Source organism: Electrophorus electricus, chromosome 16, assembly GCF_041902795.1.
Source record: "Electrophorus electricus isolate QZ-2024a chromosome 16, ASM4190279v1, whole genome shotgun sequence".
In the NCBI taxonomy this organism is placed as follows: domain Eukaryota; kingdom Metazoa; phylum Chordata; class Actinopteri; order Gymnotiformes; family Gymnotidae; genus Electrophorus; species Electrophorus electricus.
The window spans coordinates 22,858,950-22,883,429 of record NC_137512.1 but is presented as its reverse complement, the minus strand read 5'-3'; the positions used below and the strand labels follow the sequence as shown (position 1 = coordinate 22,883,429).

The 24,480-nt window shown below is 38.3% G+C and overlaps 1 protein-coding gene across 3 annotated transcripts; it reads left to right on the top strand.

Moving 5' to 3' along the window:
- The first annotated feature begins 5,690 nt into the window (after positions 1-5,690).
- On the top strand, positions 5,691-22,545 carry kitlga (kit ligand a). 3 transcript variants are annotated; one of them, XM_027019628.3, is made up of 10 exons: positions 5,691-5,919; positions 15,152-15,259; positions 16,911-16,967; positions 17,059-17,214; positions 19,855-20,050; positions 20,679-20,711; positions 21,203-21,303; positions 21,419-21,528; positions 21,691-21,738; positions 21,870-22,545. In XM_027019628.3, the coding sequence occupies exons 1-9, from the start codon at positions 5,905-5,907 to the stop codon at positions 21,716-21,718; spliced, it is 804 nt and encodes a 267-aa protein (XP_026875429.1). In that variant the 5' UTR covers positions 5,691-5,904; the 3' UTR covers positions 21,719-21,738; positions 21,870-22,545. The 3 variants fall into 3 exon arrangements, with proteins under 3 accessions (XP_026875429.1, XP_026875428.2, XP_081555376.1); XM_027019627.3 differs by having other exon boundaries at positions 20,679-20,744; XM_081699250.1 differs by lacking the exon at positions 17,059-17,214 and having other exon boundaries at positions 20,679-20,744.
- Positions 22,546-24,480: the final 1,935 nt, after the last annotated feature.

Sequence of the window (24,480 nt, the reverse complement as noted above, 5' to 3'; positions counted from 1 at the left end):
ATCATCTGTGATCTATGAGGATCTTTTACAGTAAATCTTAAATCACTAGAGATTAAATTTGACGCATCACGGGCGTCCGTTAGAGGGGCCATATCCCCCCCTCGTATTTCCTTAGCCACCCCCCAAATAAGCATGCATTATTAGTTAAATCGTCAGAATTACTCATTTATTCTGTCATTCAGCAGTGACACCGTGTCTTTAAATTCATAATATACTAAACTAATGGGCACTAGGACCTGGGGGAGGTGCTGTTGCCACACAACAGCCCTTGAAACCTGAAACACAAATGGACTGGAAGATTTAAATGTTTGAGCGATCCGTGACACCGCTGTATGTCGCTCTGCGTTGCTTTGCTAAAATCTCAACCAGATTGTGTCGTGTTGTGTGTGAGTCAGAGGGTAGCTGTGTGGGAATGTTCCTGGAGACTGTGCATCCTCAACATAAAAGTAAAGTTATGAGGTCTGGAGGCGGTTAAGTGGCGTTTTAGGCTGCAATATGTGTATAACGCTATAGCTAAACGAATCCAACCCTAGTCTGCATTACTGCATGTCCTTACTTAATACAGAATGATAATGCATATTCGCAGGCATTTATATTAAGTAAGGTCCTTCAAAAATAAAAGCGTGACAGGAGTAATGGCGGGAACTGCTCTTAAGTCCCAACCATTATGTACAGTCTGCGGAGCCTGTGCGACAGCACTCTTCTGAATTCAGGAACCATAACTTTAAATATAAGTTGTAAAATAAGTTATTGCATTAAATTTCTCAGTTATATTGTATAAGTTTTTTTTTTTTTTTTTATTTTATTTTTATTTTTTACTGGGATTTCATATACAGTTCTATATATTGGATTTGGGGTAGGCTTTATGCAATTTTTGTAGCGTATACCTCGGCCTTTTTGCTTGAACCCATATTCTGAAAATTGATTGACTGAATTGATTCAAAGAATGGAAGATTTGTTCCCAGCTAATAATTCACATTTATGTTTAAGCAACACACATCCTTCATTCATTCGTGTTGATGCATTGAAATTGGGATTTGATAGGTTAATTGATGATTAATGATAATATGACATTCTCATGAGTTCAGCCAAGGAATTAAACAGGATGCAATGTATTATACACTATAACGTGTCTTTACCTTAGTTTCACTTTGTGTACCCTGAAATTCCTCTATGTCACCTTTGTGGTATCCCTCAGGTCTATGACATTCTCTCCATCACTAACTGTGAGAAACTCACACAGGCTTTTGTGTCCAGTAGAATGGATTGCTGTAATGCTTTCTTATCTGGCATACCCCTGAGATCTATTACAAATTTACGACATGTTCAGGACATGCTGCCAGAATACAGATACACACCAGAATGAGAGATCAGATTTCACCTGCTTCTACATCTCTTCATTGGTTCCTGCTATATCATTCTAGAACTGCGGAAGGTCTTTTTTCCCCCAACTTTTTCAATTCTGTACTGATTGTTAGATATGTGTTAACTGGGTGATTGTGATGTCAAAAAAAAAAAAAAAAAGGAATGCTAGCTCTAAAACCTGCCTAAATATTGAGGAGTCTGATTTTAGTTACTATGGCTGCAAGCCCAGTAATGTTCTCCCTGGAAAATTTTGACACACTTAGCTGTTAACACTCTTGGCACTTAAAAGAAATCTGAAAACATATTTGTTTTTAACATTGTTTTTAATTATATTATCATTTAGAGTCTGTATCACCTCTACACTACATGTGCAAGTGTTTTTTTCTGTCCTCTAGATTATTGGTCAGCTTCTGATGAAAGAATTGCTGTTTGCGGAAAGTTTTCTTTCAGTTTTATGCCTTCTCTAATGAATAATGAAGTGATGAAAAAGAACCAGCATGTCTGTGTGGTACATGTACATGTTTTGTTTATATGTTTGTTTTGTTTAATTATATTTATTATTATGTTAGATATGACAGTACTTTGCAGCTATACTGCATAACAAAGCAAATGTGAGGACTTGTCACTGCAACTTGCATGCATACCAAGTAACATTATTGCTCTGTGTGATTAAGTATTGGATTCATGGTCAGTGAGGGCAAATGATGGTGGCATACGTGTGAACATGATGAGCATAAACGAAGCCATTTTATTAAGCTAAGTTACTTTTGTTTAATACCTCTGAATATAGATATAGTGGTTTCTTTTTTTCTTCTTGTTTGTTATATGTTTTATTATTCCAGCATTATATAACTAAAATTGCTCATGACATAAATTATTTGTAAATTTGTATGTAAATTATTTGTTCAACTACAGCTTTTTTCAGTGTGTTTCACTTGCTGTAATCAGCGGCTCTAAAATGATACTCTTGCAATATTATGTATTACAAAAATAAATATATGGATAAGGTCAAAACAAGAGCATTGTCCTTACAAGAAGACACTGGTGAGTCTAATATTTGATTCGTTAAGTAAACGTAAGGGCCACAGAGAGTGGAGAACAAAATATGGACAGTACACTGAAAATCACAAATATCTGAAAGACACTTTTCATTTATTCACTGTTCACTTTAGGTACCGTCATTGTAAACCAAAAGAAGCATGACCGAGGTCAGGAGTGTGCAATTAGTGCAAAGTGCGGGAAACTGAAATAAGAAAATGGTGATTAGAGAGAGAGGAGCATTAGGTCATAAAACAGCAGACTTTCACAGAACATCTGGGCCAGTTTGCAGAAAGAATGCAGAAGTCAAGACAGGGAGAAACATCTAACATTTTTCTGCAAGGGAGAAAGAAGATGTGCATGGTACCAGACTGAAACTTCCTGTTGTCCCAAAACGTCCAGAATTTCTGTCAAATGCCATCAATGTAAATGTTTTATATGATAATAAAAACCTGCACTTTTAGATGGGGAAATCTGAAATGTGAACTTGTAAAAGTATGTTACAGTGTTACAGTGCAAACACATAGAGATTTGGTTCACTTACTTCATGCATTTACATATTTCCTAAAAATGTGTTAAGAACATTCTTACTCTTAGGGAAATAATATACAGATCTATCCACTCACGGTGATGTTTTTCTGAGGCACTTCCAGGCACACCAGGAAAACCAGGCAAAGGGATAATATTGCAAAAAGTACATGTTTAAATTTAGGCACATAGTCATGTATAGTCAACTATGCAGGACACAGCACAGTGAAACATTTCCTGTTCTACTCTCTAGCCAGATAGGAGCCTTGAGACCCACTCTCACATACTCTCAATTTCGTGCTGACGCCAAATAGATGGTGGCGGAAGATGGCATGCTACAGTTTCGGCTTCCATTACAGCACTGCAAAAATACACCCAGATGTTACCATCAATGTAGCAGATATTGTTTGTTCAGGGTCCCAAAATTCTTTTTACTCTAAACCAGATTTAATCTAGGTTTGGGAAATAACAAACTGACTAAGCATATAAACAGAAGGCCTAAGGTGTTTTCTTAAATGTGAAGGTTGAAGAGCTCTTCACAATGCGACAAGGGTTACTGGCCACAAACATCATGGGCTGCTGAAATCGCAGTGGGAGGCACCTACGCCGAGTTGTGTAGCAACTACTGGTTCTGCAGAGCCTGCATACTGAAGCCCTGTAGGCTGTGCATGGGCCCGCCGCAGAGACAAAGACTTTGCTACGGCTTTGGCAGTGATTCTATCGGCCTGGGTGTGTCACGGATGTGGAACTCCTTGTCCGGTGCTGTGATGCATGCGCTGCAAGGTTGTCATGGGCCCCTCTACAGTCCCTTTTTTTCTGAGTCATGGATGGAGAGCATGGGAGTGGATATCCTGGGACCTCTTCCTGTTACTGAGGTTCTAAACCACTATGGGATTGTGGCCATGTACTATTTCATTACATGGCCTGAGGCATATGAGGTCTCCAACCAGATTGCTGTCACCGCCACAGAGGTGCTGCTGGAGAGATTCTTCTGTGGGTTCCAGCCCATCCAATGAGCTACGCCAGCCCACACTTCGAGTGGCAGGCCATCTTGGAGATGTGGCTAAGTGGCTAGCAAGCCCTTTACGAGAGCGATGCCACAACTGGAGAGTAATGGGCTTGTGGAGCTATTACACCACACTCTCACCACACAGCTGCCCATCATAACTGACCATCAGCAAGACTGGGATGGGAATGTGACCTCGGAGCTGTAGCCATGTCAGACAGCAGCCCAGGAGAGCACTGGTTTCTCTTCGACCATGGGGTGCGAACTAAGGACCCCTACGCACTAAATGTTCGGACAACCCCATGACTCGTAGAGAGAGACAGGTTTGGAGGTATGTTGCTAGATGCAAGAGGATGGAGGTTGTGCATGTGTGAGTCACCAATGGTAGGTGTTGTGTCACTGAGAGACACCACCAAACCACCAGGCAGTATGATGGGTGGGGCTACACTCAAGTCTGTTTAAAGACCTCCTCTGTTCTCAAAGGTCAATAAAGACCATAAAAGAGCTCTGTTTTTGCACCTTACCAATGCCACAATATATTGTTGCCTAATGAGCAGAGTGCAAAGTGGTAGTTCCTTGGAACTTATTATGTCCTAAAGAAATTGTTCATTTATAGAAATGATCTTGGAAGTAAAAGTATGGGCCAACTGCAACTTACTGAACACTACGTGCAGGTTGAACTACACAAAGGCTCTTACAGTATATTTAAATGGACTGTTTGACACTTATCATTGCCAGTATTATCCCATGTCCAAGACCGACTGACTCCATTTCCTTGTACTGACTGGCATTACTGGGGGTGGGGTGGGGGGGGTGCCAACTTTCTTGGTGGCTCTGACATCAACTAACTCATCAGACCTTTATGTTAAAATTATTTGAGAAATTATTTGAGGCCAAGAAAGCCCCATAATGACAAAACACATTCTAATAAGCTTGCATCCAGATTAAATACAGAAGGTCTTTTTGGCCTATGGGAACATTTGTGTGCTGAGAGATAGGCCGACTGTAATGTTTATGCACCACCCTTCATGATCTTCACATATTTTGTTGCTTCACATATTTCTGTTGCTTTTTTGTTGCTTGTTATCGTTTTCTGGTTTTTTTTTATTTAGGATTTATGAGTAGTGAACTGGTGCAGAAATAGCCTCTACATCATTTTAGAGACGCAGTAATGCACCAATGCAGTGATACGCATTCAACATGTTCTAGCATGCAGTAAGGACATCGTTTATGATGGATTTGTCAGTTATAAATTGTAACAATTTGAGTTCACATTACTTATTACATTAAATGTTTTAATTTGTCTAAGTGCAAACGAGGTCTATACACAGGAAAGAAAATTAACACAAAAACACACCGTTTCTCAAATACTTTTGTACAGCATTTTATAATTGTTACAAATCCTCGTACTGCGCTCATTTGAGATTCTTGTCTTGATGTGTGATTGTGGTTCATATGAGCATTACAGTACACCACCGTAATTTGTACATTTCCATAATTTGTTTACAGACACTAAAGTATATTTCTGCCAACGAAATTATCAGGAAAACCTTTCATAATTTCAGAAATCTTTTCATAAATCATACTTGGAAATAAATCTTCGACATGCAACCACGCAGTTTCGTTGATTGTGAAATCAACTGCTGTAGCAGCACGGTTTGTCTCCAGATTCAGTGCAGTAAAACAGAGCAGTGGGCGGGCGTCTTTAAGTCGCGCAATAAAAAGGGTTGAGCTTGAAAAAACTCTCACTGAGTGAGTTGTGCAGCCTTCGCTCCGACGTACGTTATGAAGCGTGTACCTGGATAATTACTGTCATCGCAGTTTTTGAAAGCGTCTTTCCTCAGCTTGGATTCTATTTATAATGCTTTTGGATATGTGCAAACGGGATGAAGAAAGCTTTTTCCCTGTCCGCCGAAGTAAAATAAAATAGGGTTTCGTGTACGTTGGAGTTAATTCTCTCATTCCCTATGAAGAAGTCAAATGTAAGTAGCTTTTTTTCCCCAACCAAGGGCAGAGGTTTTAAAGTATATCTGTATTTGTTCCTGCGGTGTAATAGACGAATATTTTATTTACAAAGCGAAGTGTTTTGCGTGTGTTTTGTATAATGTGCTTTAAATAGCTGGTTTTGTATGAAAGTGAGATTGCTTTTAGTGACAGGTATAGACTAGAGTACCCAGTTTAGATTTTAAAGTATACGTCTATATGCCAAATCCACACACGTTAGTTCGATTTGGTTGTTTTTTAAACAGCGAAACGAACTATAGAATATTATATATCCATGACAAACCTTATGTAGCAACTCTGGAAAGAGTATATACTCTGTATACCTGTTGACTCGGCAGCAGCGAACACGTTTTGCCATGAATATTGCTGCGGATATGTCGGTGCCAACGTCTGACATACCCTACCCGTTAGAGCGACAGTCTTCCGGTCCATCTCGTGTTGCCAAACCTCTGGACACTTCGGCGCGTGGGTAATGACAAGTGATTTGTGATTAATTGATTCGTTCAACCTACTTGATTCGTTCATATCCTCATGCCAGATTAATATTGCCATTGATCTGAAGAGCTGTTTCGCAGGACAGGTAATGCGTTCCCTGGGAACGTGTATTGCTTAACAGAGAATCCGAAAACGTGTAGCATTCAGCAATCCATGATACTTGTTCATCAATGTATCAGTAGATATCAGCCAATAAACGTACATTAATTAAATCAAAATAAAACATTTAGGCGGTGTCAACATTTGTTTTGAAAATCTTATCCACCTGACATTAATTTAAAATATATATTATGTGGTTTAATGAATGGCTAAGAAACGAGGATAATGGAAATTCAAATATGCATATGGAGCAAAGTTAAAAAATAAATACTTTTTAAAAACACAAGTCGTTATTGAACTGATCTTGTCTATGGAATACCTTGCATTTTTTAAATTTTGATCTGAGCTGTTGAACTGTATGAGAACTAGTCTGCCTTGAATTATTCCGTGCTATATCAGACTTTCAACACAACTGGAGACTGGAATTAAGGAGCTGTTATGGACTCTTCAGTAACAACCCCTAGTCCATCCCTTGTCGTTCATGATATTGCGCAAGCTCTCTCTGTCTCTGTCTGTCTCTCTCTCACTCTCACTCTCTCTCTCTCTGAATCACACACACACACACTCTCTCTCTCTCTCTCTCTCTCTCTCTCTCTCTCTCTCACACACACACACACACTCTCACTCTCTCTCTCTGAATCACACACACTCTCTCTCTCTCTCTCTCTCTCTCACTCTCTCTCTCTCTCTCTCTCTCTCTCTCTCTCTCTCTCTCTCTCTGGCTACCGTTCTGCCATCTTCAGCCTTTGTTTTTCGCTGACAGTAGTCTGTGTTTCTCTACTTTCTCCAACTTTGGCCTTGGGAAATATGCAGAGTTGCATCCCGGCTTGATGTTTTATCGTGCTACGCTGGAAGATTCAGATACAATGATGTAATGCATGGAGTCAGTTCACTTTTAAAGGCAGTAGTTTCCAAACACAGCATATTTGTTTTTCTGTGAAATGCTTTTGTGACTGGGTGAGAAATGCAATGACCTTACAAAAGGAACAGGAAAGGTTGAGATGACTAAAAATTTACTAGACAGTGGCATCTGAGCTAGAGCCTGGAACATCTTGAATCTGGAAACTAAGGCAGACATAATGATATATTTCCTGAACATTAATGAGCAGGTCTAGCAATCCTGGGATTTTATACAGTAAATAAAGACAGCTGCTATTATGCCATGATTTAGACCCATGATTAAATAAAACCTGTTGTCCCAGAAAATGATATTCTTCACATTAATGGATTTATTTATTTCAATGAACATTTTATGTTCTTTCATGGGCTGCTAAAGTAACAAGGTGGCATTTGGTACAAGAAACCCCAAACTGTCTGCAAACCAGTGCATGCTTCTGAAAAGGATCTTTGCTCTATTGCTTTATTATTAATGACTTTTTAAAATACCAAGGTTAGTCATTGGCCAAATTTAAGGGAAAATAAAATGCCTGCAGTTAACACCTTGATCTCCAAATAGAAATGCATGTTGGAAAACTTGAAATAGACTTTTTGAGAACACTTGATGGATTTGAGTGTCTTGACTGTCTGCTGATGTACTTTATGCTTTTATTCCTTTGTATTAAAGCGGGTTTTATGGATTAACAGGTTGTAGAAGGTAACAAGCCAAAAAAAGCCCTCATCCCTGATCTCTGAGAGGCATTAGCTTCGGGCAAGAGACACACTCATCCAAAAAAATGTACTGGGGCATTTATGCAAATGTCTTGGGCAGAGATATGAATCAGTTCAATTCAGCGTGCAAGTATGCGGAAATGCACTGCAGGCTGTGGTCTCTGCCAAATCCAGGACTTGCTTCAGTGCTTTGTGACATGTTTCCACATTATGTATCACTGATCTAAGATTGCTGGGACATATGTTCTTCTGACTTCCTGGATTCAATGATTGTTAATTTTAAAGCAACTATGGCAGTCTGTGATCTGAAGCAGACAAACAAGAAATAAAATATAAAGCACATTTTTTAAGAAAAATGTTTGCTTGGGAAAATTTGCTTTGGGGACTTCCCTCTTACATTAACCAGAAAACAAGTGCTTAAAGAAAAGTTCATATTCTGCTATATTCTTATTAATTTATCAATCTAGTTTGTGTTTATACAATTCAATTGCATGCTCCTTTAGTTTCATATTTAATCTGTAGAAAGCTGTGATTTAGCGTACTACATAACTTTATAAACAGATGTCATATTTTGCATATTTCTTTAAACACTAAATAAAATGCAAGAAAAGCAACTTTATTGTATCATTTCTGCTGGAGAACCTACTACACAGGCTTTCAGTAAATTTGAAAGTGTAAGTAAACTTTATTGCAAGGTCTTCACCTGTTTCATAAAGGTTTCTGTTTATCTAGGATGAAAAACCAAGAAAAAACAACTTTAACATCCAATAATCATCAGCGTCTGAAAGGCTACTAAAGTCTCAGATTTATGTATTTCTTATAAATGTTAAATAAATTAATTAAAACTCAGTATTACTGTAGGCTAGCATGTTCTTTCGTGATTACAATAGTAGTCATGTTCCAGTCAAAATTCCAGAAAGATTTGGAACACTGAGATGGTCTGATTCACGCTGATGTTGGCAAAAGGTTCAAAGTATGCCATTTTCCAATATTCAGCTTTCACAACTTTGTTTTTTCCTTCTCTCGGATCTGAATTTTGTGCAGCTTAACTGCCTTAGAGCTTTGTTTGACTGTCATGTGCAACTATTTACTGTTTTCTATGACAAAGGGCTCCTGTATCCATCAGAAGCAGATGCATTAGGTTATTGTTGCTTCCATGCAAATGAGCTATCCAGTAACCAGGCTGCATTTTATTGGACTCTTAAAATCTCAAAACACCAATCAGGGTGATGTGTTTTAGTGTTTAATGAAATTTATTATAACAGATTATTTCAGCAGGTTTAAACCTAGTTATATGAGTTGTGTCAGATGGTTAATAGAAATGATTTGCCATAACTCAATTATTATTAAACATCAATAGAACATAAACAGATCATTGAGGTTTTTTCCATATGATAACAATAAAGTAATACTACTAATAAAATAATTATTAAATTAAATAATTGGCTTTTACAGTAGATTTACTTTAAATATTTTTATTTGTTTAAAAAATCCCGCTCTGTTTTTTTATTTTTAATTTTTTTTAATGTCTTCAGTGTGGAGTTTCTTTATGGCTTGATCCCTTAAGTTTGAGCCGTCTTCTCATGCTGTGGCCACACACATTTGAAAGTGCCCTTGAGATCTTTCATGTTTAAATCTCAACTACCCTTGCATCCAAACCTGGACAAAACTAACACTTGAGAGGAGGATCAGGTTTACCTCAATATGAACAGATATTCAGAGGAAGCGGCTTGTTTTTGGTGTGTTTTTTTCCTGTGCAATGTGTGAAAGCACGTAGCTATGCTCGGGACATGCGATACCATAATTTTTGCAGTGTTTATTCAGTTAGTTGGCCCAGTAAGTGCACCTGAATGAAAATGGACAGACTGAGTGCAATTTGCAGCAGGAAATTCAATTTGGGCACTTCTTGAGTCGATGCAGGTCTCTGACTACATCTCCAAGGTTGGAATGATTATGCTGTTTTTCCGGCCACTCATGATGCCTACTCTCATGTGGCTTCGGACTCATAGTTTGATGAATTTTCTCTCCACCCCCAATTTTCCCCCAGCTGAGTCCCCTGAGTCCTATTTAAAGCATTTTGTGAAATTAGCTAACATATGTGCAATATGGGTCAGCCCAAGATGCTTAAAATTATAGTTTCTATGTTACTAGCATACATCTCATTGGTGCATTTCTTGTGGATGGCCCAGTTATGACTGGTCACAGAAAAACAATCTGAAGACTTACAGCTTTGATTTCCACCAAAGTAACGGTTTTACAAACAATAAAGAAGTTTAATAAGACCCCCCCCCCCCCCCACCACCACCGCCACAGCCATAACACAAACTGGTTTGTGGCAGTAGGGATTTGCCAGTCTCTGTTTTTGGCAATGAGATTATAGAGTGAATGGAGTATTGTTCACTCTGAATCCAGTGACTGTATCTGGAGATCCAGATCTAAGTTAATGATCATTAATTATCAAAGTGTTTGCTCTGCATGAATTAAGCGGTTATCTGGTTCAGGATCGCACAGGGTTACTGCTGAACACCTTACAGGTAGACAAGGAACGGAAAGTGGAACTCTTTTACATTGCCTCCATCAGCATCAACACACTCAGCTCAGCTAACATTCTACACAGCTTTCTTAGTTTTTTAACATACCTATTTACTTTTATAACATAACTCGTCTTAGAGTTGTCTGAAAACTTAAGCCAGGTCCATATTTCTCATGTGTTTGATATTTGGAATCAGTCAATCATGGACATAAAGCCATTAACACGCTTAAATGTCATTGCATTGGATAGTAAATTGTGACCATTATTTAAACTATAGTGCTGATGAAGTATCAGTATAAATATGACAGAATTTACATTACATTACATCTACCTAACAAGTTAATTATCCACCCAGTCAAGCGTCTTTTGAACGCAGAGAAACAAAGGAGGTCTCAGGCTATTTCTCACTCTTCACCGCCCCATCACGGAAGCCAAGCAGACTGGAACGAGCGCTGTAGCACGCTTACTTAAACAAGTTACAGAATGACGAATAAACATTAAAATAAAGAAACCAGGGGCTAAGACAGTGGAGAAACGAACAACTCAACGGTAAACAAACTCAAAGCAGAACATATCAGAAATCAAAAGCTAGGGTAGTTATAGGAAAAAAACACAAACGTAGGCTATGGAAAATGCCCCAAGGCCAGAGAGAGACACAGCATGCAGCTTTAACTGGACCAGTGCCGTGCGAATAGTTCCGGGGAAGGGGCGGATTATATAGCGGAGCCAATGAGCAGGTAACGACAGCCAGGTGTTAGTATTCAGGCGAGGCGGAGCGCTAGGTTCGTACTGCCCATGGTTTGGGTTGGTAGGGGCAGCGAGAGATTGGCTGGCTGAGATTCGTTACACTCCCCCTCCCCCCATGTTCATTTGACCCTGTCCGTGGCTGTGTTGAAGTGCTTTGCCTCGAATTATAGGGCGAAAGAGTTCCAGAGAAACATCGTGCGGTTCCCCCAGTCATACGGCTGTTTGCGTCTCCAGACACAGACATGCCAGAAGTTGTATAATACGCTGCTCTGTCAATTCTGGGTAATCATCCCAGAGCTATGGATTCCTTTGACAGTAACCGCCTGGTGTTTTCAAGCCTTTTCAAGGCAGATTTCATGTCGCTGCCCAAATCCATAGCAGATGTGTCATTGCCGGTCTCTCGCTTGAGGGTTAAAGGAATATAAAAATCACTGATCATAGATAATGTTTACCCATTCACCAAGCATGTATTTGTTTCTCTTCACTGCTGCTGAGCATGTCACAGGAAATTTGGGTGCCTCATGATAGATTACTATTAAAAACCCATATTTAAAGGATTAGTCAATTAGTCAAATGAGAAAATTTATCTACATAGACTCCCTTTAAAACTTTTTTTTTTGGGGTGGGGGGGGGGGGGGGGTCAAGTAGAAATGGAATAGAAACGGAAAACCCTTGGCTCATCTTGCAATACTGCATTTTATACTGTCTGACCACTTTGTCACACACTTTGGTTCATGTTTGTATGTAAACTGGCAATCTGCCGGAAGACTAAAGCATTTGCTGGCTTTAATATACTGCCTTATTGCAATAAAATAAAAAATCAGCTTGTATTACAATTCTCTTGGCATTCAGAAACATAATTTCATTCACAGGAAAGATTGGTTTGTGCTCCTAATTTCATTGACCACTACTGAATCTATGTTTTTTCTTTTGTATAGTCTATATGTCTGTGGTTTTGCTACTTGATTTACATGCCTTAGTGTTAGTTCTGTTTATGTGTTTATGTGCTTTATGCAAGGCCCCACTGCTAATGAAACCCTGACCCTTTAGAAACAACCAAAGATGAAACTGAATCCATGTCCTTAATGTTTGATCTCTAATACTTGTTTTATTTATCTCAGTGAAAATGATCCGCAAACACTCTGAAAGGGATTATCCCAATTAAGGTCGTTTAAAGTCTTTACATGTGATACAGTGAAGAGTCTATGTTAGATTTTCTTATCTTCAGTGTGTGTCAGTGTTACAACATTTCTGGAGTGCAGGACACTGTTATTATAAAAATAATATTTGTCAAACCTTTTTTTCTGCATGCACCAAATGCAAAATATTAAGCCAAGACAAGCAAACAAAAAAAACCCCACAAAAAAACAAGAAAAAGACTGAAATAAGTACGAAATTTAATGATTGTTAGAATGAACAGCTATTGGCTGCTCCCCAACCAATGTATATTGTGCTCCTGCATGTAGTACAGCATTATCGTTTCATTTCAGCAGAAGCCACATATGAAAACTTGGATAGGCTCACCATGAATATAAGCCTTTGTTTTGCATCTCGCCAGACTTAGATCTAAAACCATAACAGATTAATTGTCATTCTGAATTTGAACAATAAGTCTTCCATAGTAATGAATATCTGTTCTGCAAAGTGTCATTTTTAGTGTTCTTGAATTTCCCAGTAGATAGAATGATTTGCAAAAAACATGAATATTTCAGATGACATGGATAAAAATCTGAAGTTACTACTCTTTTCAACATATATATATATATATATATATATATATATATATATATATATATATATATATATATATATATATATATATATATATATATATTCAATACCAGACTGATATGACACCAGATGAGCTGCACTAGCCTTCAGAAATACCCTTCAGAGTACTTGTCGGAGTGTGTTTAGTACAAAGTTCATCCCGATACAAGTTCCTGTTGTATTATACAGCGTCAATGGCTCCAACTGCTTTGGATGAAAAGCATGCTGCATAAGTGTTAGTTTGAAAAGATGTTGTGACTTTGCATACTTTGAAGGTGTTCTCAAGACTGCCTCTGAGACTGGTGCTGTTGTTGCAGGAGAATTATGATCATTAATTACATTAAGAGAAAAGCTTTCATTGAATAAGCAAAGATGTAAAACTGCAGTGGCCTACAGTGATGGAAAATGTATGACAGGATGGAGTTTGCACAAAAAGAGAAATATGCAACTTAATGCAGTTTCAGTGAACAATGTTGACTTAATAGGTAAACCTCATAAACAGCAGCAGACTGACGGCAAAAACCGACACATATTAAAAACCAGGCGTTCGCCACTGAAAACCTGTGCATGTATGTAACAAAAAGGAACAGTGAGACACGCCCCGTAACCTCCAGCCGTGACTGAACTGTGGAGTGTTCAGTGGAGTGTTCAAAACATCACGTTTATTGGAGTAAGATTTTTATTTAGTGCCTCACGTGAACGCTAACTGCACATGACGATTCTGAGAAGGCTAAATTCTAATATCCTCACCTGCAACTGAACCGTTGCGACAACAAAAAACAACCCATACATATCCATTTACTGTTCTTCCACATTCTACAAACTAAAAACAATAGTATAAAACATTATTATAAGTTTTATTTATTATAGGTTTTATTTTTTAATGCCCACATTAATGAAGTATGGTAATATTTAAAATGACATTAAAAGCATATTTAGCATGTTAATGTAATTGTACAAAATAAAAAACTAAAATAACTGAATAGACAAACAGGGGAATTGGCTGATGTATTGTTTTTTTGTTGCGAGGACTCAATTAATGGTAAGACACAATGTAGATTGTTCTATTAACAATGGACATTTGGAGGTGAAAATCGAATTGAAAGTACCATCGAACCTCCGCCTAGATGAAAGAGTACAGATCTGAATAAACAATGTATACATGGATGAATTGACTGAAGAATGTCTCTGCGTTTACCCCACGAGGGATCAAAGTTAGATAAACTACAACTTAAAGTTTTAGTGTAATTTTATATTTGAGAGATTACGGAGATTTCAGAGAATAAATCCCCAGTGAGGAATAGCCAGAACAGGGCCATGATCACACCAGGGCTGGCAGTGTTGTTTGCATGCAGAACATAAATGGAGCTGATGAATACTTCGATGGCTTACAGTACTCAAAACTGGAAAGGTTCCCCTCAGTGGTTGTGTGATTATGTGCTCTGCTCATTGAAATGGCTTGTTTGCTACTGTGAGGGCTTCTCCAGAGGTGTTCTCCAGACCTGTTCTGGGGGTCTTGCCACAATGTTAAAATCCTTTGGTCCCCTTCTTCTGTGCCAGGCTCTGATGAAGTATGAATGGTTGCTTCACCTAATCTGGGTTAAAATCAAATCTGTTCCATGTTATGTAATGAGATGAACTGGTTGGACTGTGAGATGCAGGAACAGGGGAAGGGCATTCGCCCTAAAATGCTGTGAGCTACTCTCAGCTTTACCAAGATGAAAGCCTCCAGTAGCCTGGACTAAAACCGTCACTGACGAAACTGACCCAGTTTTCTGTTTTTACTTGCATAAAATTGGTTAACTTTATTATATTTGCTTATAAATATTTATCCCTGAATAGTTAATAATGCCTCCTGCGATTATGGTGATAATTTCAAAATGATCATTAACCTTCTTTTGATCAATTCCCCAGATGTGTTCAAGTGCTGACCTTCTGTTCTGTTTTGCTGTTTTCAGATTTGGATACATACCTGTGTCCATTTATTGCTTTACATCACAGTTGCTGCCTATTCCAGTAAAATTGGAAACCCCATAACAGATGACATCAAGAAAATTTCGTTGCTGGTAAGAACTAAATCTAGGGTTCAAAGTGTCATGCTTATCTGCTAATGATTTTTTTTTTTTTTTTTTTAATATAAAGGAAATTAGATAAGTGAGGGCTTTAGTGAGTATGCCCATGTGTACATATAACAGATAGTTTGAATTTTTTTCATATGTGGCAAACAAAAGGTATGGATCTGGTTGCACCCAAGTAGGATGACTGTAACAGATATGGAGCTAATGTATGAAGCACAAAGGCAATGCCGAAAGTGACCCTGGTTTTCTGAGAAAACCAGGACTTCTCTGGAGCATTTATGCTATTAAAGCATTGATGAAATAAAAAGGGAAAGGGAAAACTAAAAGAAGGTTCTATATCAATAGTGTTGGCAGTGTATGTCAATGTAATCCAAGGTGTAATTTAGTTAATTAGCTTCGCTTCCTTTTATAGTGAACATGCTTCCCAATAGCATATTTTGTTCCAGCCTTTGATGTGGATTTCAATACTCTCTCCAAATGCTTATTCTCTTTTTAAGCCTTATGCATTACTTATTTTCTTAATAGAAGCCTTATGCATTACTTGTTCTCTTAAGAGAAGCCTTATGCATTCCTTATTCTCTTAGTATTTTTAGCCTAAGAGAGCATTTTTAGCCTAAGAAAGCTTCATTGTCCTCTTACATGAGGCTACATGAGGTCATAGTGTCTGATCTTTGTTATTCTAATATAGATTATCCCTGAGCCTCAAACATCAGCTTTTTCTGTTTTTAATGATTAGTATTACAGGACGTGATCACATTTTGTCAGGCTCATATAATTTACATTTATGACATTTGGCAGATGCTCTTATCCAGAGCAACTTACATAATTAACAGTATGACAGTCCGTGTGCTCCCTGGGAATCAAAATCATGACCTTGGTGTTACTAGCACAATTCTCTACCTGCACTACCATCTGAGTTATAGGACTACAGATAATATTGGACAGTATTGGACAATTCATACTGGTGTCTTGATTTTCACACAATGTCTGTTTGTTGGGGTACTTTACTGTTTACACAATGGCAACACCAATTGGATTTCTTCATTGGTAGCATTAGTGAATAGCAGTTAGTCCATTATTTCTACTGAATGCTTTAAACACATCTTCAGAAACCTACCATCAAGAGATTTCTACAGAGATTTCCCAAACTGCAGTTAGCTGGGGTTTTTGCAGTTAGCTGGGTCATGAATGAGCACTATAGGTAGATCCATAGTTGCCAAATGGTTAATAGTGATATCAGCAAGATAACACTTTGTAAATACATAACAATACAATAGTGATATTAGCAAGATAACACTTTGTGAATACATAACAATAAAATAGTGATATCAGCAAGATAACACTGTGAATACATTATATAATAGTGATATCAGCAAGATAACACTTTGTGAATATATAACAATACATCAGTGATAACAGCAAGATAACACTTTGTGAATACATAAATGGTGTCGACTAATAGGTGGTTCTTGGTTTATAAGAATATCAGGACATACGTTTGTTAAAAAAAACTGTTGAGTGATTTTTTAAGTTCTATGTAGTAACCTTGTAAGATTTTGTTTTGAATATTGTGCCTGCTTAAGTGTAACAGTATTTACAAAATAGTTTTTTGTTGTTCTTGTTTATTTGTTTCCTTTAGAAGCAGAATATACCAAAAGATTACAACATTACTGTACGTTATTTACCAAAAGAAGTGGTAAGTCATTAAGCTATATTCTTACATTTTCACAGTAGTTACAGTTGCTTTTAAAAGGGCTTCACAGCTTGTTTTTTTTTTTTTCTTGCAGAGTGGTATGTGTTGGGTGAAGCTAAATATATTCCACTTGGAGAAGAGCTTAGATCTCCTGGCCAATAAATTTGGGAACATTTCCTCCAACAAAGATAATATAGGGACCTTAGTCCAAATGTTGCGTGAGATGCGATATTACATTGGAGATGACTTGGTGAGTGATAATTTCACTGTAAACTCTCAAACACCTTCCAGCTCAAACACCCAAATGCTTTTTCTACATATTCTACTGCCATTTTCCTTGTACTTGATTTTTTTTTTATTGCCTTTTCTGCTCATATTGGGAATTATTTGTGCTTGTGCTCACTTTTCTTGGTAATTGTACATTATTAGATTATATCGTCAGATGATCTTCATAATAGTGTGTTGAAGTATTGCAGCTTGTGTTGTTTGTAGCTTAATACTGCGCAAGGTCATCCAAGAGAACAGATTTCACATTTGACTAGTTGCATCAGAATGACAAGAAGATCATGAATTTTGCCTCGCCATTGATTTGCCTTCTCTAATGTGTCTGGGATATATTGCTTTCTAGAACATCACTCATGAAATCTTTATTGCTGTAAATCTGTTCCTAGAGTGAAGGGTCTCTATTATGTGGTCAGATGGAAACATTGGCAGAGCTTCTGCCCATGATGTGACAGTATTAAAATACAAGACAGCATAATGGATTTTTCTATTGTTAAGTCCATGAAATCTTATGGGAATGCATTTTTAAAGTTTAGGGTATGTTAGCAATGACACGCATACAGAGGGGACACAGAGATGCTTTTACGTGTTTCCCAAAAACACGATCATTGCTTTGGTGGGACTCAGGAAGGCAGATCTTGGTACAATACCTGTAGGGAGGGACCTGCAGATAGACAGGTAATTCCTGTGCCACTGGCAGATGTGGTTACACAATTTTAACATTTTTTACAATATATTCACCACATTGTACTATTGTCACTGTGCCTGTCTGGAACAGAGCAGTTGAACAGCTATACATAAAGTTATTGATACTCATTTCCATTCTCATATACCTAGCATAGACCTTGTGGGAGTTCTTCATTAAATATACTTTTATTTTTAGTACAAACACCTACTGAATCTGTACTTTATATTTATAGGTAGAGTTTATGCAGTGAATGCTGCTGACAGGTGTACTGCTGCTGAATCAGGGGATACTGTTTCCACAGTGTCTCTGGCGTGGTAGTGGCATGGCTATGTTGTTGTGCTGGTAGCCTGCCACCCAAACAGCAAGCAAGAGTCTTGTAGTCAGAAACTGCCCCCTGATGAAGAAATGGAGGATGCCTGATATGAATTGGTGGTGGCTAGACTTTAGTGTGTATGCCAACAAAAGGTGTTTCTAATAAAGTGGTTGGAGAGTGCAAATTCTCTGGTGTCCTAGATTACACTTCTTTGAGGTTATTTTCAGATCTACAGAGTTTAGTGTTACTAAATGGATCATTAGGGCTTTGGCTGCATTAATACAGATGCAGCTTGGATACAAACTCTAGGATGATGCACAAATTTGCAAATCAGGTAAAGCCATTTGGAAGTCTTTTTCCCCCTAATATACCCATTTCTTGCAAGTATCTGCAAGTAGTTATGCACACAGAAAAAATATCTTAGGCGGCAGAATAACAAACATTATTCTTGCTAGATGGTTGATTGAAAAGCGTAGGAGAGGGTGAAAATGTGTCACTTGCTTAGCAAGACATGAAAGATTTTCTCTTTTAGCAATTCATGGATGCAAACAGTTATGATTTGAACTCATTGCTTTATAGGACTTTCTGTGTAATAAGAAAAAAAAGAGTATATAAATAATATGAGTACAATACAAAGTAGAACCAGGCATCCTATGTTCAATATGTTATTTTTCAGTGCTTGAAATATCTGCAATGCTGAGTTGTTTTGCAGCTCAATTCAAGGTTGAAGAAGTCATCACCAAAAACACTTTGTACAGAAATGTAACAGATATTGCTTTCTGTGTTATGTAATCTCTTTTGTATCATATTAATCAGATGAATCAGCCTTTACAAGCTTTCAGTTGCTAACCTAGCAGCATGAGCATTTGGGTGACATTTATTTGATTTCAGTGCACCAAGCACTGTAGTGGTCTTCTGATTATATCTGAGTAACACTGCAGAAAATAAACTCTAAAATCATTTCTCCTCCATGCTGCAGTCTTGTTGGACATACTTAGATACCATAATATTTTTTGCTGTTGCTCAGAATATCATGAAACTTTGAACTTTGAGCTTTGAACTATGCAGCATTGTTTACTGCTGTTAAGCCAGACCTTATATTTAACATGTCAAATAGATCTAATTTAACGCAAGTGGTCTGTACTTCTTTACCCATGATGCAGTTATGATTTGCATGAAAAATATACCAATATGCACAATTATGTGATTATTATCTTGATATTTCATGTTCAAGTTCAAAACAAAACAGTATACTGCTGCATATGACCCACTGCTCATGGTGGGATATTTTACATTTAATTTTGGGGGATTTATCTGACGCTTTTATCCAAAGCTTATATTTATGATTGAATACAGCTTAGTTGTTGAGGGCCTTTCTCAGGGGCCCACTAGTGGCAACTTGGTAGTGGTAGAGCTTGAACTGGCAACCTTCCAATTGTTAGTAAAGTACCTTAACCACTGAGCTACCACCACTCGTTTTAGAATATAGCGCATATTTTAAAGTATATTATTACATATTTAGATTAGAAATGAAAACGTCTTCTATAAGAGTCAGAAATGACTTTCTGCCTGCTGTGATGGTCACTGATTTCCTTTTTCTTTTTCAGGAGGATGACATGTTTAATTTTGAGTGCCACTACAGAAAAGTGGAGTGGCTGACAGGGCGCTACTTCAAGTTTGTGGAAGACTTTTTCAACACTGCCAATTCTTCACAGGAAGATGGGGAGTGTGACCCTCCACCATGTCCCACGACAATAAAAACAACACCAACAATATCAGTGTCAACACAGCATCATTCAAAAGGTACACAACGAGATTTTAAAATGAACTGCATCTTAGTATAGTCATATGGAAGAATGTTACAGTTCTGAAATTGTTTCAGGCACCACAGCAGATTCACTTTTGACATTTTGACTGTAAAACATGTATTTCAACTTTTTAAGTCATTATCTACTGAGGTTTCGTTGCATTTGCGCATGTGGAGGTGTGCATGATTTAGCAACTTTTCAAAAGAATTTGCAGGACTAAACATAAAATGCAACATGTTTTTTTTTTGGTCAGTCCCATTATGTCAGTGATCAGCTGAACTTGAAATCTTTGATACATTCCCTAGCGGACCACATGAAAAGAAGAAAAGAGCCGACGCACAATTGGCAATGTGTTGATTACAGAGCAATCTTCAGATCTTCCCAAGCACGGTCTCTTTCTCTCAGATAGCAGACACGTCGGATCTTTTGTGAGATGGAAATAAAGGGAGCCGCGATGGACTCGTTACCGTTTCACAATGAAGCGTTTTCATCTAAGTGTATTAACACTCCACCCATTCTTTTTTCTTCTCTCTCTCTCTGTCTCTCTCTCTCTCTCTCTCTCTCTCTCTCTCTCTCTCTCTCTCTCTCTCTCTCTCTCTCTCTCTCTCGCTCTCTCTCTGCAGTTAGTTCTGAATGGAACAGTACTGCAAAGGAAGGTGAGACATTACCTAAAGCTGAAAGTGGAACTCGTGAGTTTTAAAAAGCATGCTGTGGTCATAATCTTGTAACATCTTCCAGGTTTCTCTATAGCATGTGGCCAAGATTTCTGAAATCATACCCAAATCATTCATAATAATTTGTGGTCAGCAGATGATAAACTTGAAGCCAAAGCATACTTAGGAAAAAAATCACTCAGTTGCTTAACTGTACAGTATATGTTCACAATCATTTCAGCATTAACATTCAGGCCATGTCCAGTAAAGTCATTACTATACAAATGACTACTTGGCTGCCTGCAAGGTTGATTCCTGCCTGCAAGGTTGATTCCTGCCTGCAAGATTGATTCCTATAGAACTGCAGACAAAAGTCAGCTTACCCATCACTTTTCTCTCCAGCTGATCAAGGTCCTCTTTTAAGATTTGAAGAGACCAGCATTTAGGCGACACAGTGAGATTAAATACTGGAATGCATCCATTTGTGTGTACAGGAACCAGGAATCAGATATTCCTTCCAGACACTTTGGAGAGGGGTCTGCTCGCACTTCTCTTCATACCTCTCATCGCTGTGGGCTTCCTTCTAATCTGGAAGGTCTGACCTCTTGCTTTTTTTAACACTTCATAAAGGTGTGGAGAGTATGCAGAAATTCGACATTGAAGAAATGATGCACTGAAGCAATTGTTTGTATTGTTTTTACTTTGTCTAGGTGAAATCCAGAAGAACTCCCTCCCCGTTGCAGAGGGATATGGATGGCCCACCACTGTTTATTGGAGTGGAGGCCAGTGCTCCACCATTAGACGATGAAATGTCTGAAAAGTAAGAATAGCGTAGACCTTTCCTAACTAAAAGGTTACCTGACTAACACCTAAAATAATGAACACAGGGCAGGTTTCCCATTCTAGCTGCAGTCAGATTTGCAGTCTGTTTTATCTGCTGTTACTTGCATTTCATGTAACATACCTATTTTTGTGTGTGAAGGAACAGATTAAACATCAGGGCAGTGTAAGTCATCCTTATCACTATCAGGTGAGTTTTTGTTTCAATATTAAACCCTTCAAGACGTGGGTAGATATAACCATTCAGTTTGAATGTGAGAAATCACACCTTTTCACCTTGTTATTCACAACCTGTTTCTCAAATTGTCCATCTCCTTGTAGACTGTACATCAGACAAAAGGCAGCAAGGCAAGACCACACACATCTCTTCCTCACACACATCTCTTCCTCACACACATCTCTTCCTCACACACATCCTCTCAGCTGTGATGGACAAGTACTGGCTGAAAACAAAGAACTGCCCACTGAGTTGCAATGCTCTTTCTAAGAACATTGATTGGACCATTTCGGGGGGGGGGAATAGGGCATGGGAAGGTTCAAGGCTGTACAAACAGAGAACTGATGCTTAGCACTTGTCATGGCCTATGCATGGCTGGCAAAGCTTCTCTTTAAATCCTGAAGATTAACTGACCACCGCAGAGTGTGCAAAGACACTGCGCAGGAACATCGCAGTGCAAGCCAATGGGCTTCAGGGTCCATCCAGAAAGATCTGTCCTACCCAGGCTGAGTTCATGCATTCCAGCTCAGAATGAAGGCAGCTGATAGACCCTGAAGAAGCTGGAGGGAGTGAAGCGGACAGGCTTCCAGTGAGGGAGTGAAAGCAGAGACGACTACCTCCAGTTGCAACGGTCATCCACCCTCCCGCTTCTTTTCACAGAGCTGTCTCTCTTCCTCTTTCTCTCTCCCACTCTCTCGCTTTCTCTGGTTTTGGGCATCCAGCTAAGCACTGCTTCATTCCTTGAGTGGTTTTAATCAGTAAAGTTTTTCTTCAATTGTATCAGCTGAATTGTGTATCATTTTTCTTGTCAATTAACTGGTGGCGTGGAATTAATTTATTTATTTTTGGAATGTAACACGACAGCAAGAGTTCCGCTGCTCCTGCATGGAAATGAATAGTCACTGAGATGATTTTTTAACAAAGGTAAATCTTTATGTCATAATCCCAACCCAACACCTGTACTGCAATCACTGAGCTAACCCTAAACCCAGCTAGAGACTTTTGTTTAAGCCTTCTTCCTGTTAAAATCTGGACATGTCATTTATGGAATTTAACATAATAGAAATGTAAGAAACACAATGCATCTTTCTGCAGTTATTTATCCAGAGCCCCTGTAGTATTCCCTGTGCTCAGAATGTCTTGTGATTCATTTCACTTTCATGTGAAGTTGTGACCAGGGTGTTTATTTTCAGTATTTTAACCAAACGTATAGAAAGAAAATCTTCAGTGGCTGCTCATCTCAGAGGATGTCGGAGTTTTGTTTATAAGAGGTGGTCCAGAGATCTCTTTCTAAAAGTGTATTATTGAATTCGTGAGTTACATTTTAAACAGATGAATGCAAGAAAGGAAGGAAGAGGACAATAACCAGTTCACACGATGCCCAGGGACCTCTGCAGCTTGTGTTCATCTTCAGAACCAAGACGGTGTAACAATAGCATTTATGTATAGTTATACACCAAAAAGATTATAAGAAAACAATTCATAAATCCTTTGTAGTTGCATGAGGATCCATGAACAATGTAAGTCAGATGTTATATTAGGCTACCAACATCATTTTGTGCCTTTTGTAAAAAACTGTTCCCAATATAACATTCTTGGATAATCAGCCATATATTTATTCCAGAAAAGTCTGTGATTTTTGTGCACAATTAAGTGTTAGTTATGTAAGAAAAAAATTCAATTACTTCTCCAAAAATTCTGAATAGTGTTAGACAAATTACAACATGCTCAGAATGGCTTTGTCTGTTTCTGAGGATCGATAATCTGCATGCTCTTTTCTTCTACTCTTCTGTTGCTCACTAATCTGTACATATTGATTTTGCATTAGCTGAGGTCAGGGTAGGCAGGTAATACATTTCAGATAAAATTCTGAGACTGCAGCATTTTTGCTCAAACCTGAACAATTCTACATTCTCCAACTGGTTGTAATGATCAGTGAACGATTCACCTGCTGTCTGCTCTGTAAGTTTTACTACTCTGATGACTCTTGCCCTGATTAAATGTGCAACTAATGTTTCCTCTCAAGCCAAAGTACAACATGGACAATATGCATCCTAAAATGACAGTAGGCTGTAGTTGTTAAAACTCAGCCAGTTTTGGATGTTTACAGCCTTTCTTCATGGCAGGGCAGAAATCCTTTTTGCATATGTTTTAAAACTATTTCTCTGCCTTTACAGCTCTGGTGAACCAAGTGATCAGTGATATAGTAATCAGTAATCAATTTATTGATCTCTGTATTAGTAGTAGATATGTTAAAGTTCATCAGACGGTATTGCATATTATGTGTCTCTTTTATGTGGAAACAGGTTTAAACTGTGAAATGTATGGTGGCGTCTCCCTTTTTTCTAGCCGCCTGAGAGCCTCTGAACCCACATCTTTAGATGGTATGTGACATGGTGACACGTCATAAACTGTCCTAATAACCATTGTCAATATCACTCAGAAGGGGCCCAATAATGTGATCAGGCGCATCTTCGGCCTGGAGTGACTGATGTATTTCCACATGTATTTCCATATGCTTTTGGGTTCATATGTATCAAATGCCTGATCTACAGGAAGCCACCCTGTATCATTGTAAATGTACATAAAAGGCGATCGTAGATCTGTGCACACACTACAAGATGTTTGATACGTACAACCCCAGGAAACGGAAGAGAAACTCAACCATGACATTGGAGTTTTGGCACTTCCTATCTGCCGTAATCAGGCCCACCT

What these genes read in the sequence shown, in the direction of transcription:
- kitlga (XM_027019627.3), top strand. An exon ending in AACACAGCATCATTCAAAAG is followed by an intron (nt 20,051 to 20,678) that starts GTACACAACGAG and finishes CTCTCTCTGCAG; the next exon opens with TTAGTTCTGAATGGAACAGT. An exon ending in GCTTCCTTCTAATCTGGAAG is followed by an intron (nt 21,304 to 21,418) that starts GTCTGACCTCTT and finishes TACTTTGTCTAG; the next exon opens with GTGAAATCCAGAAGAACTCC.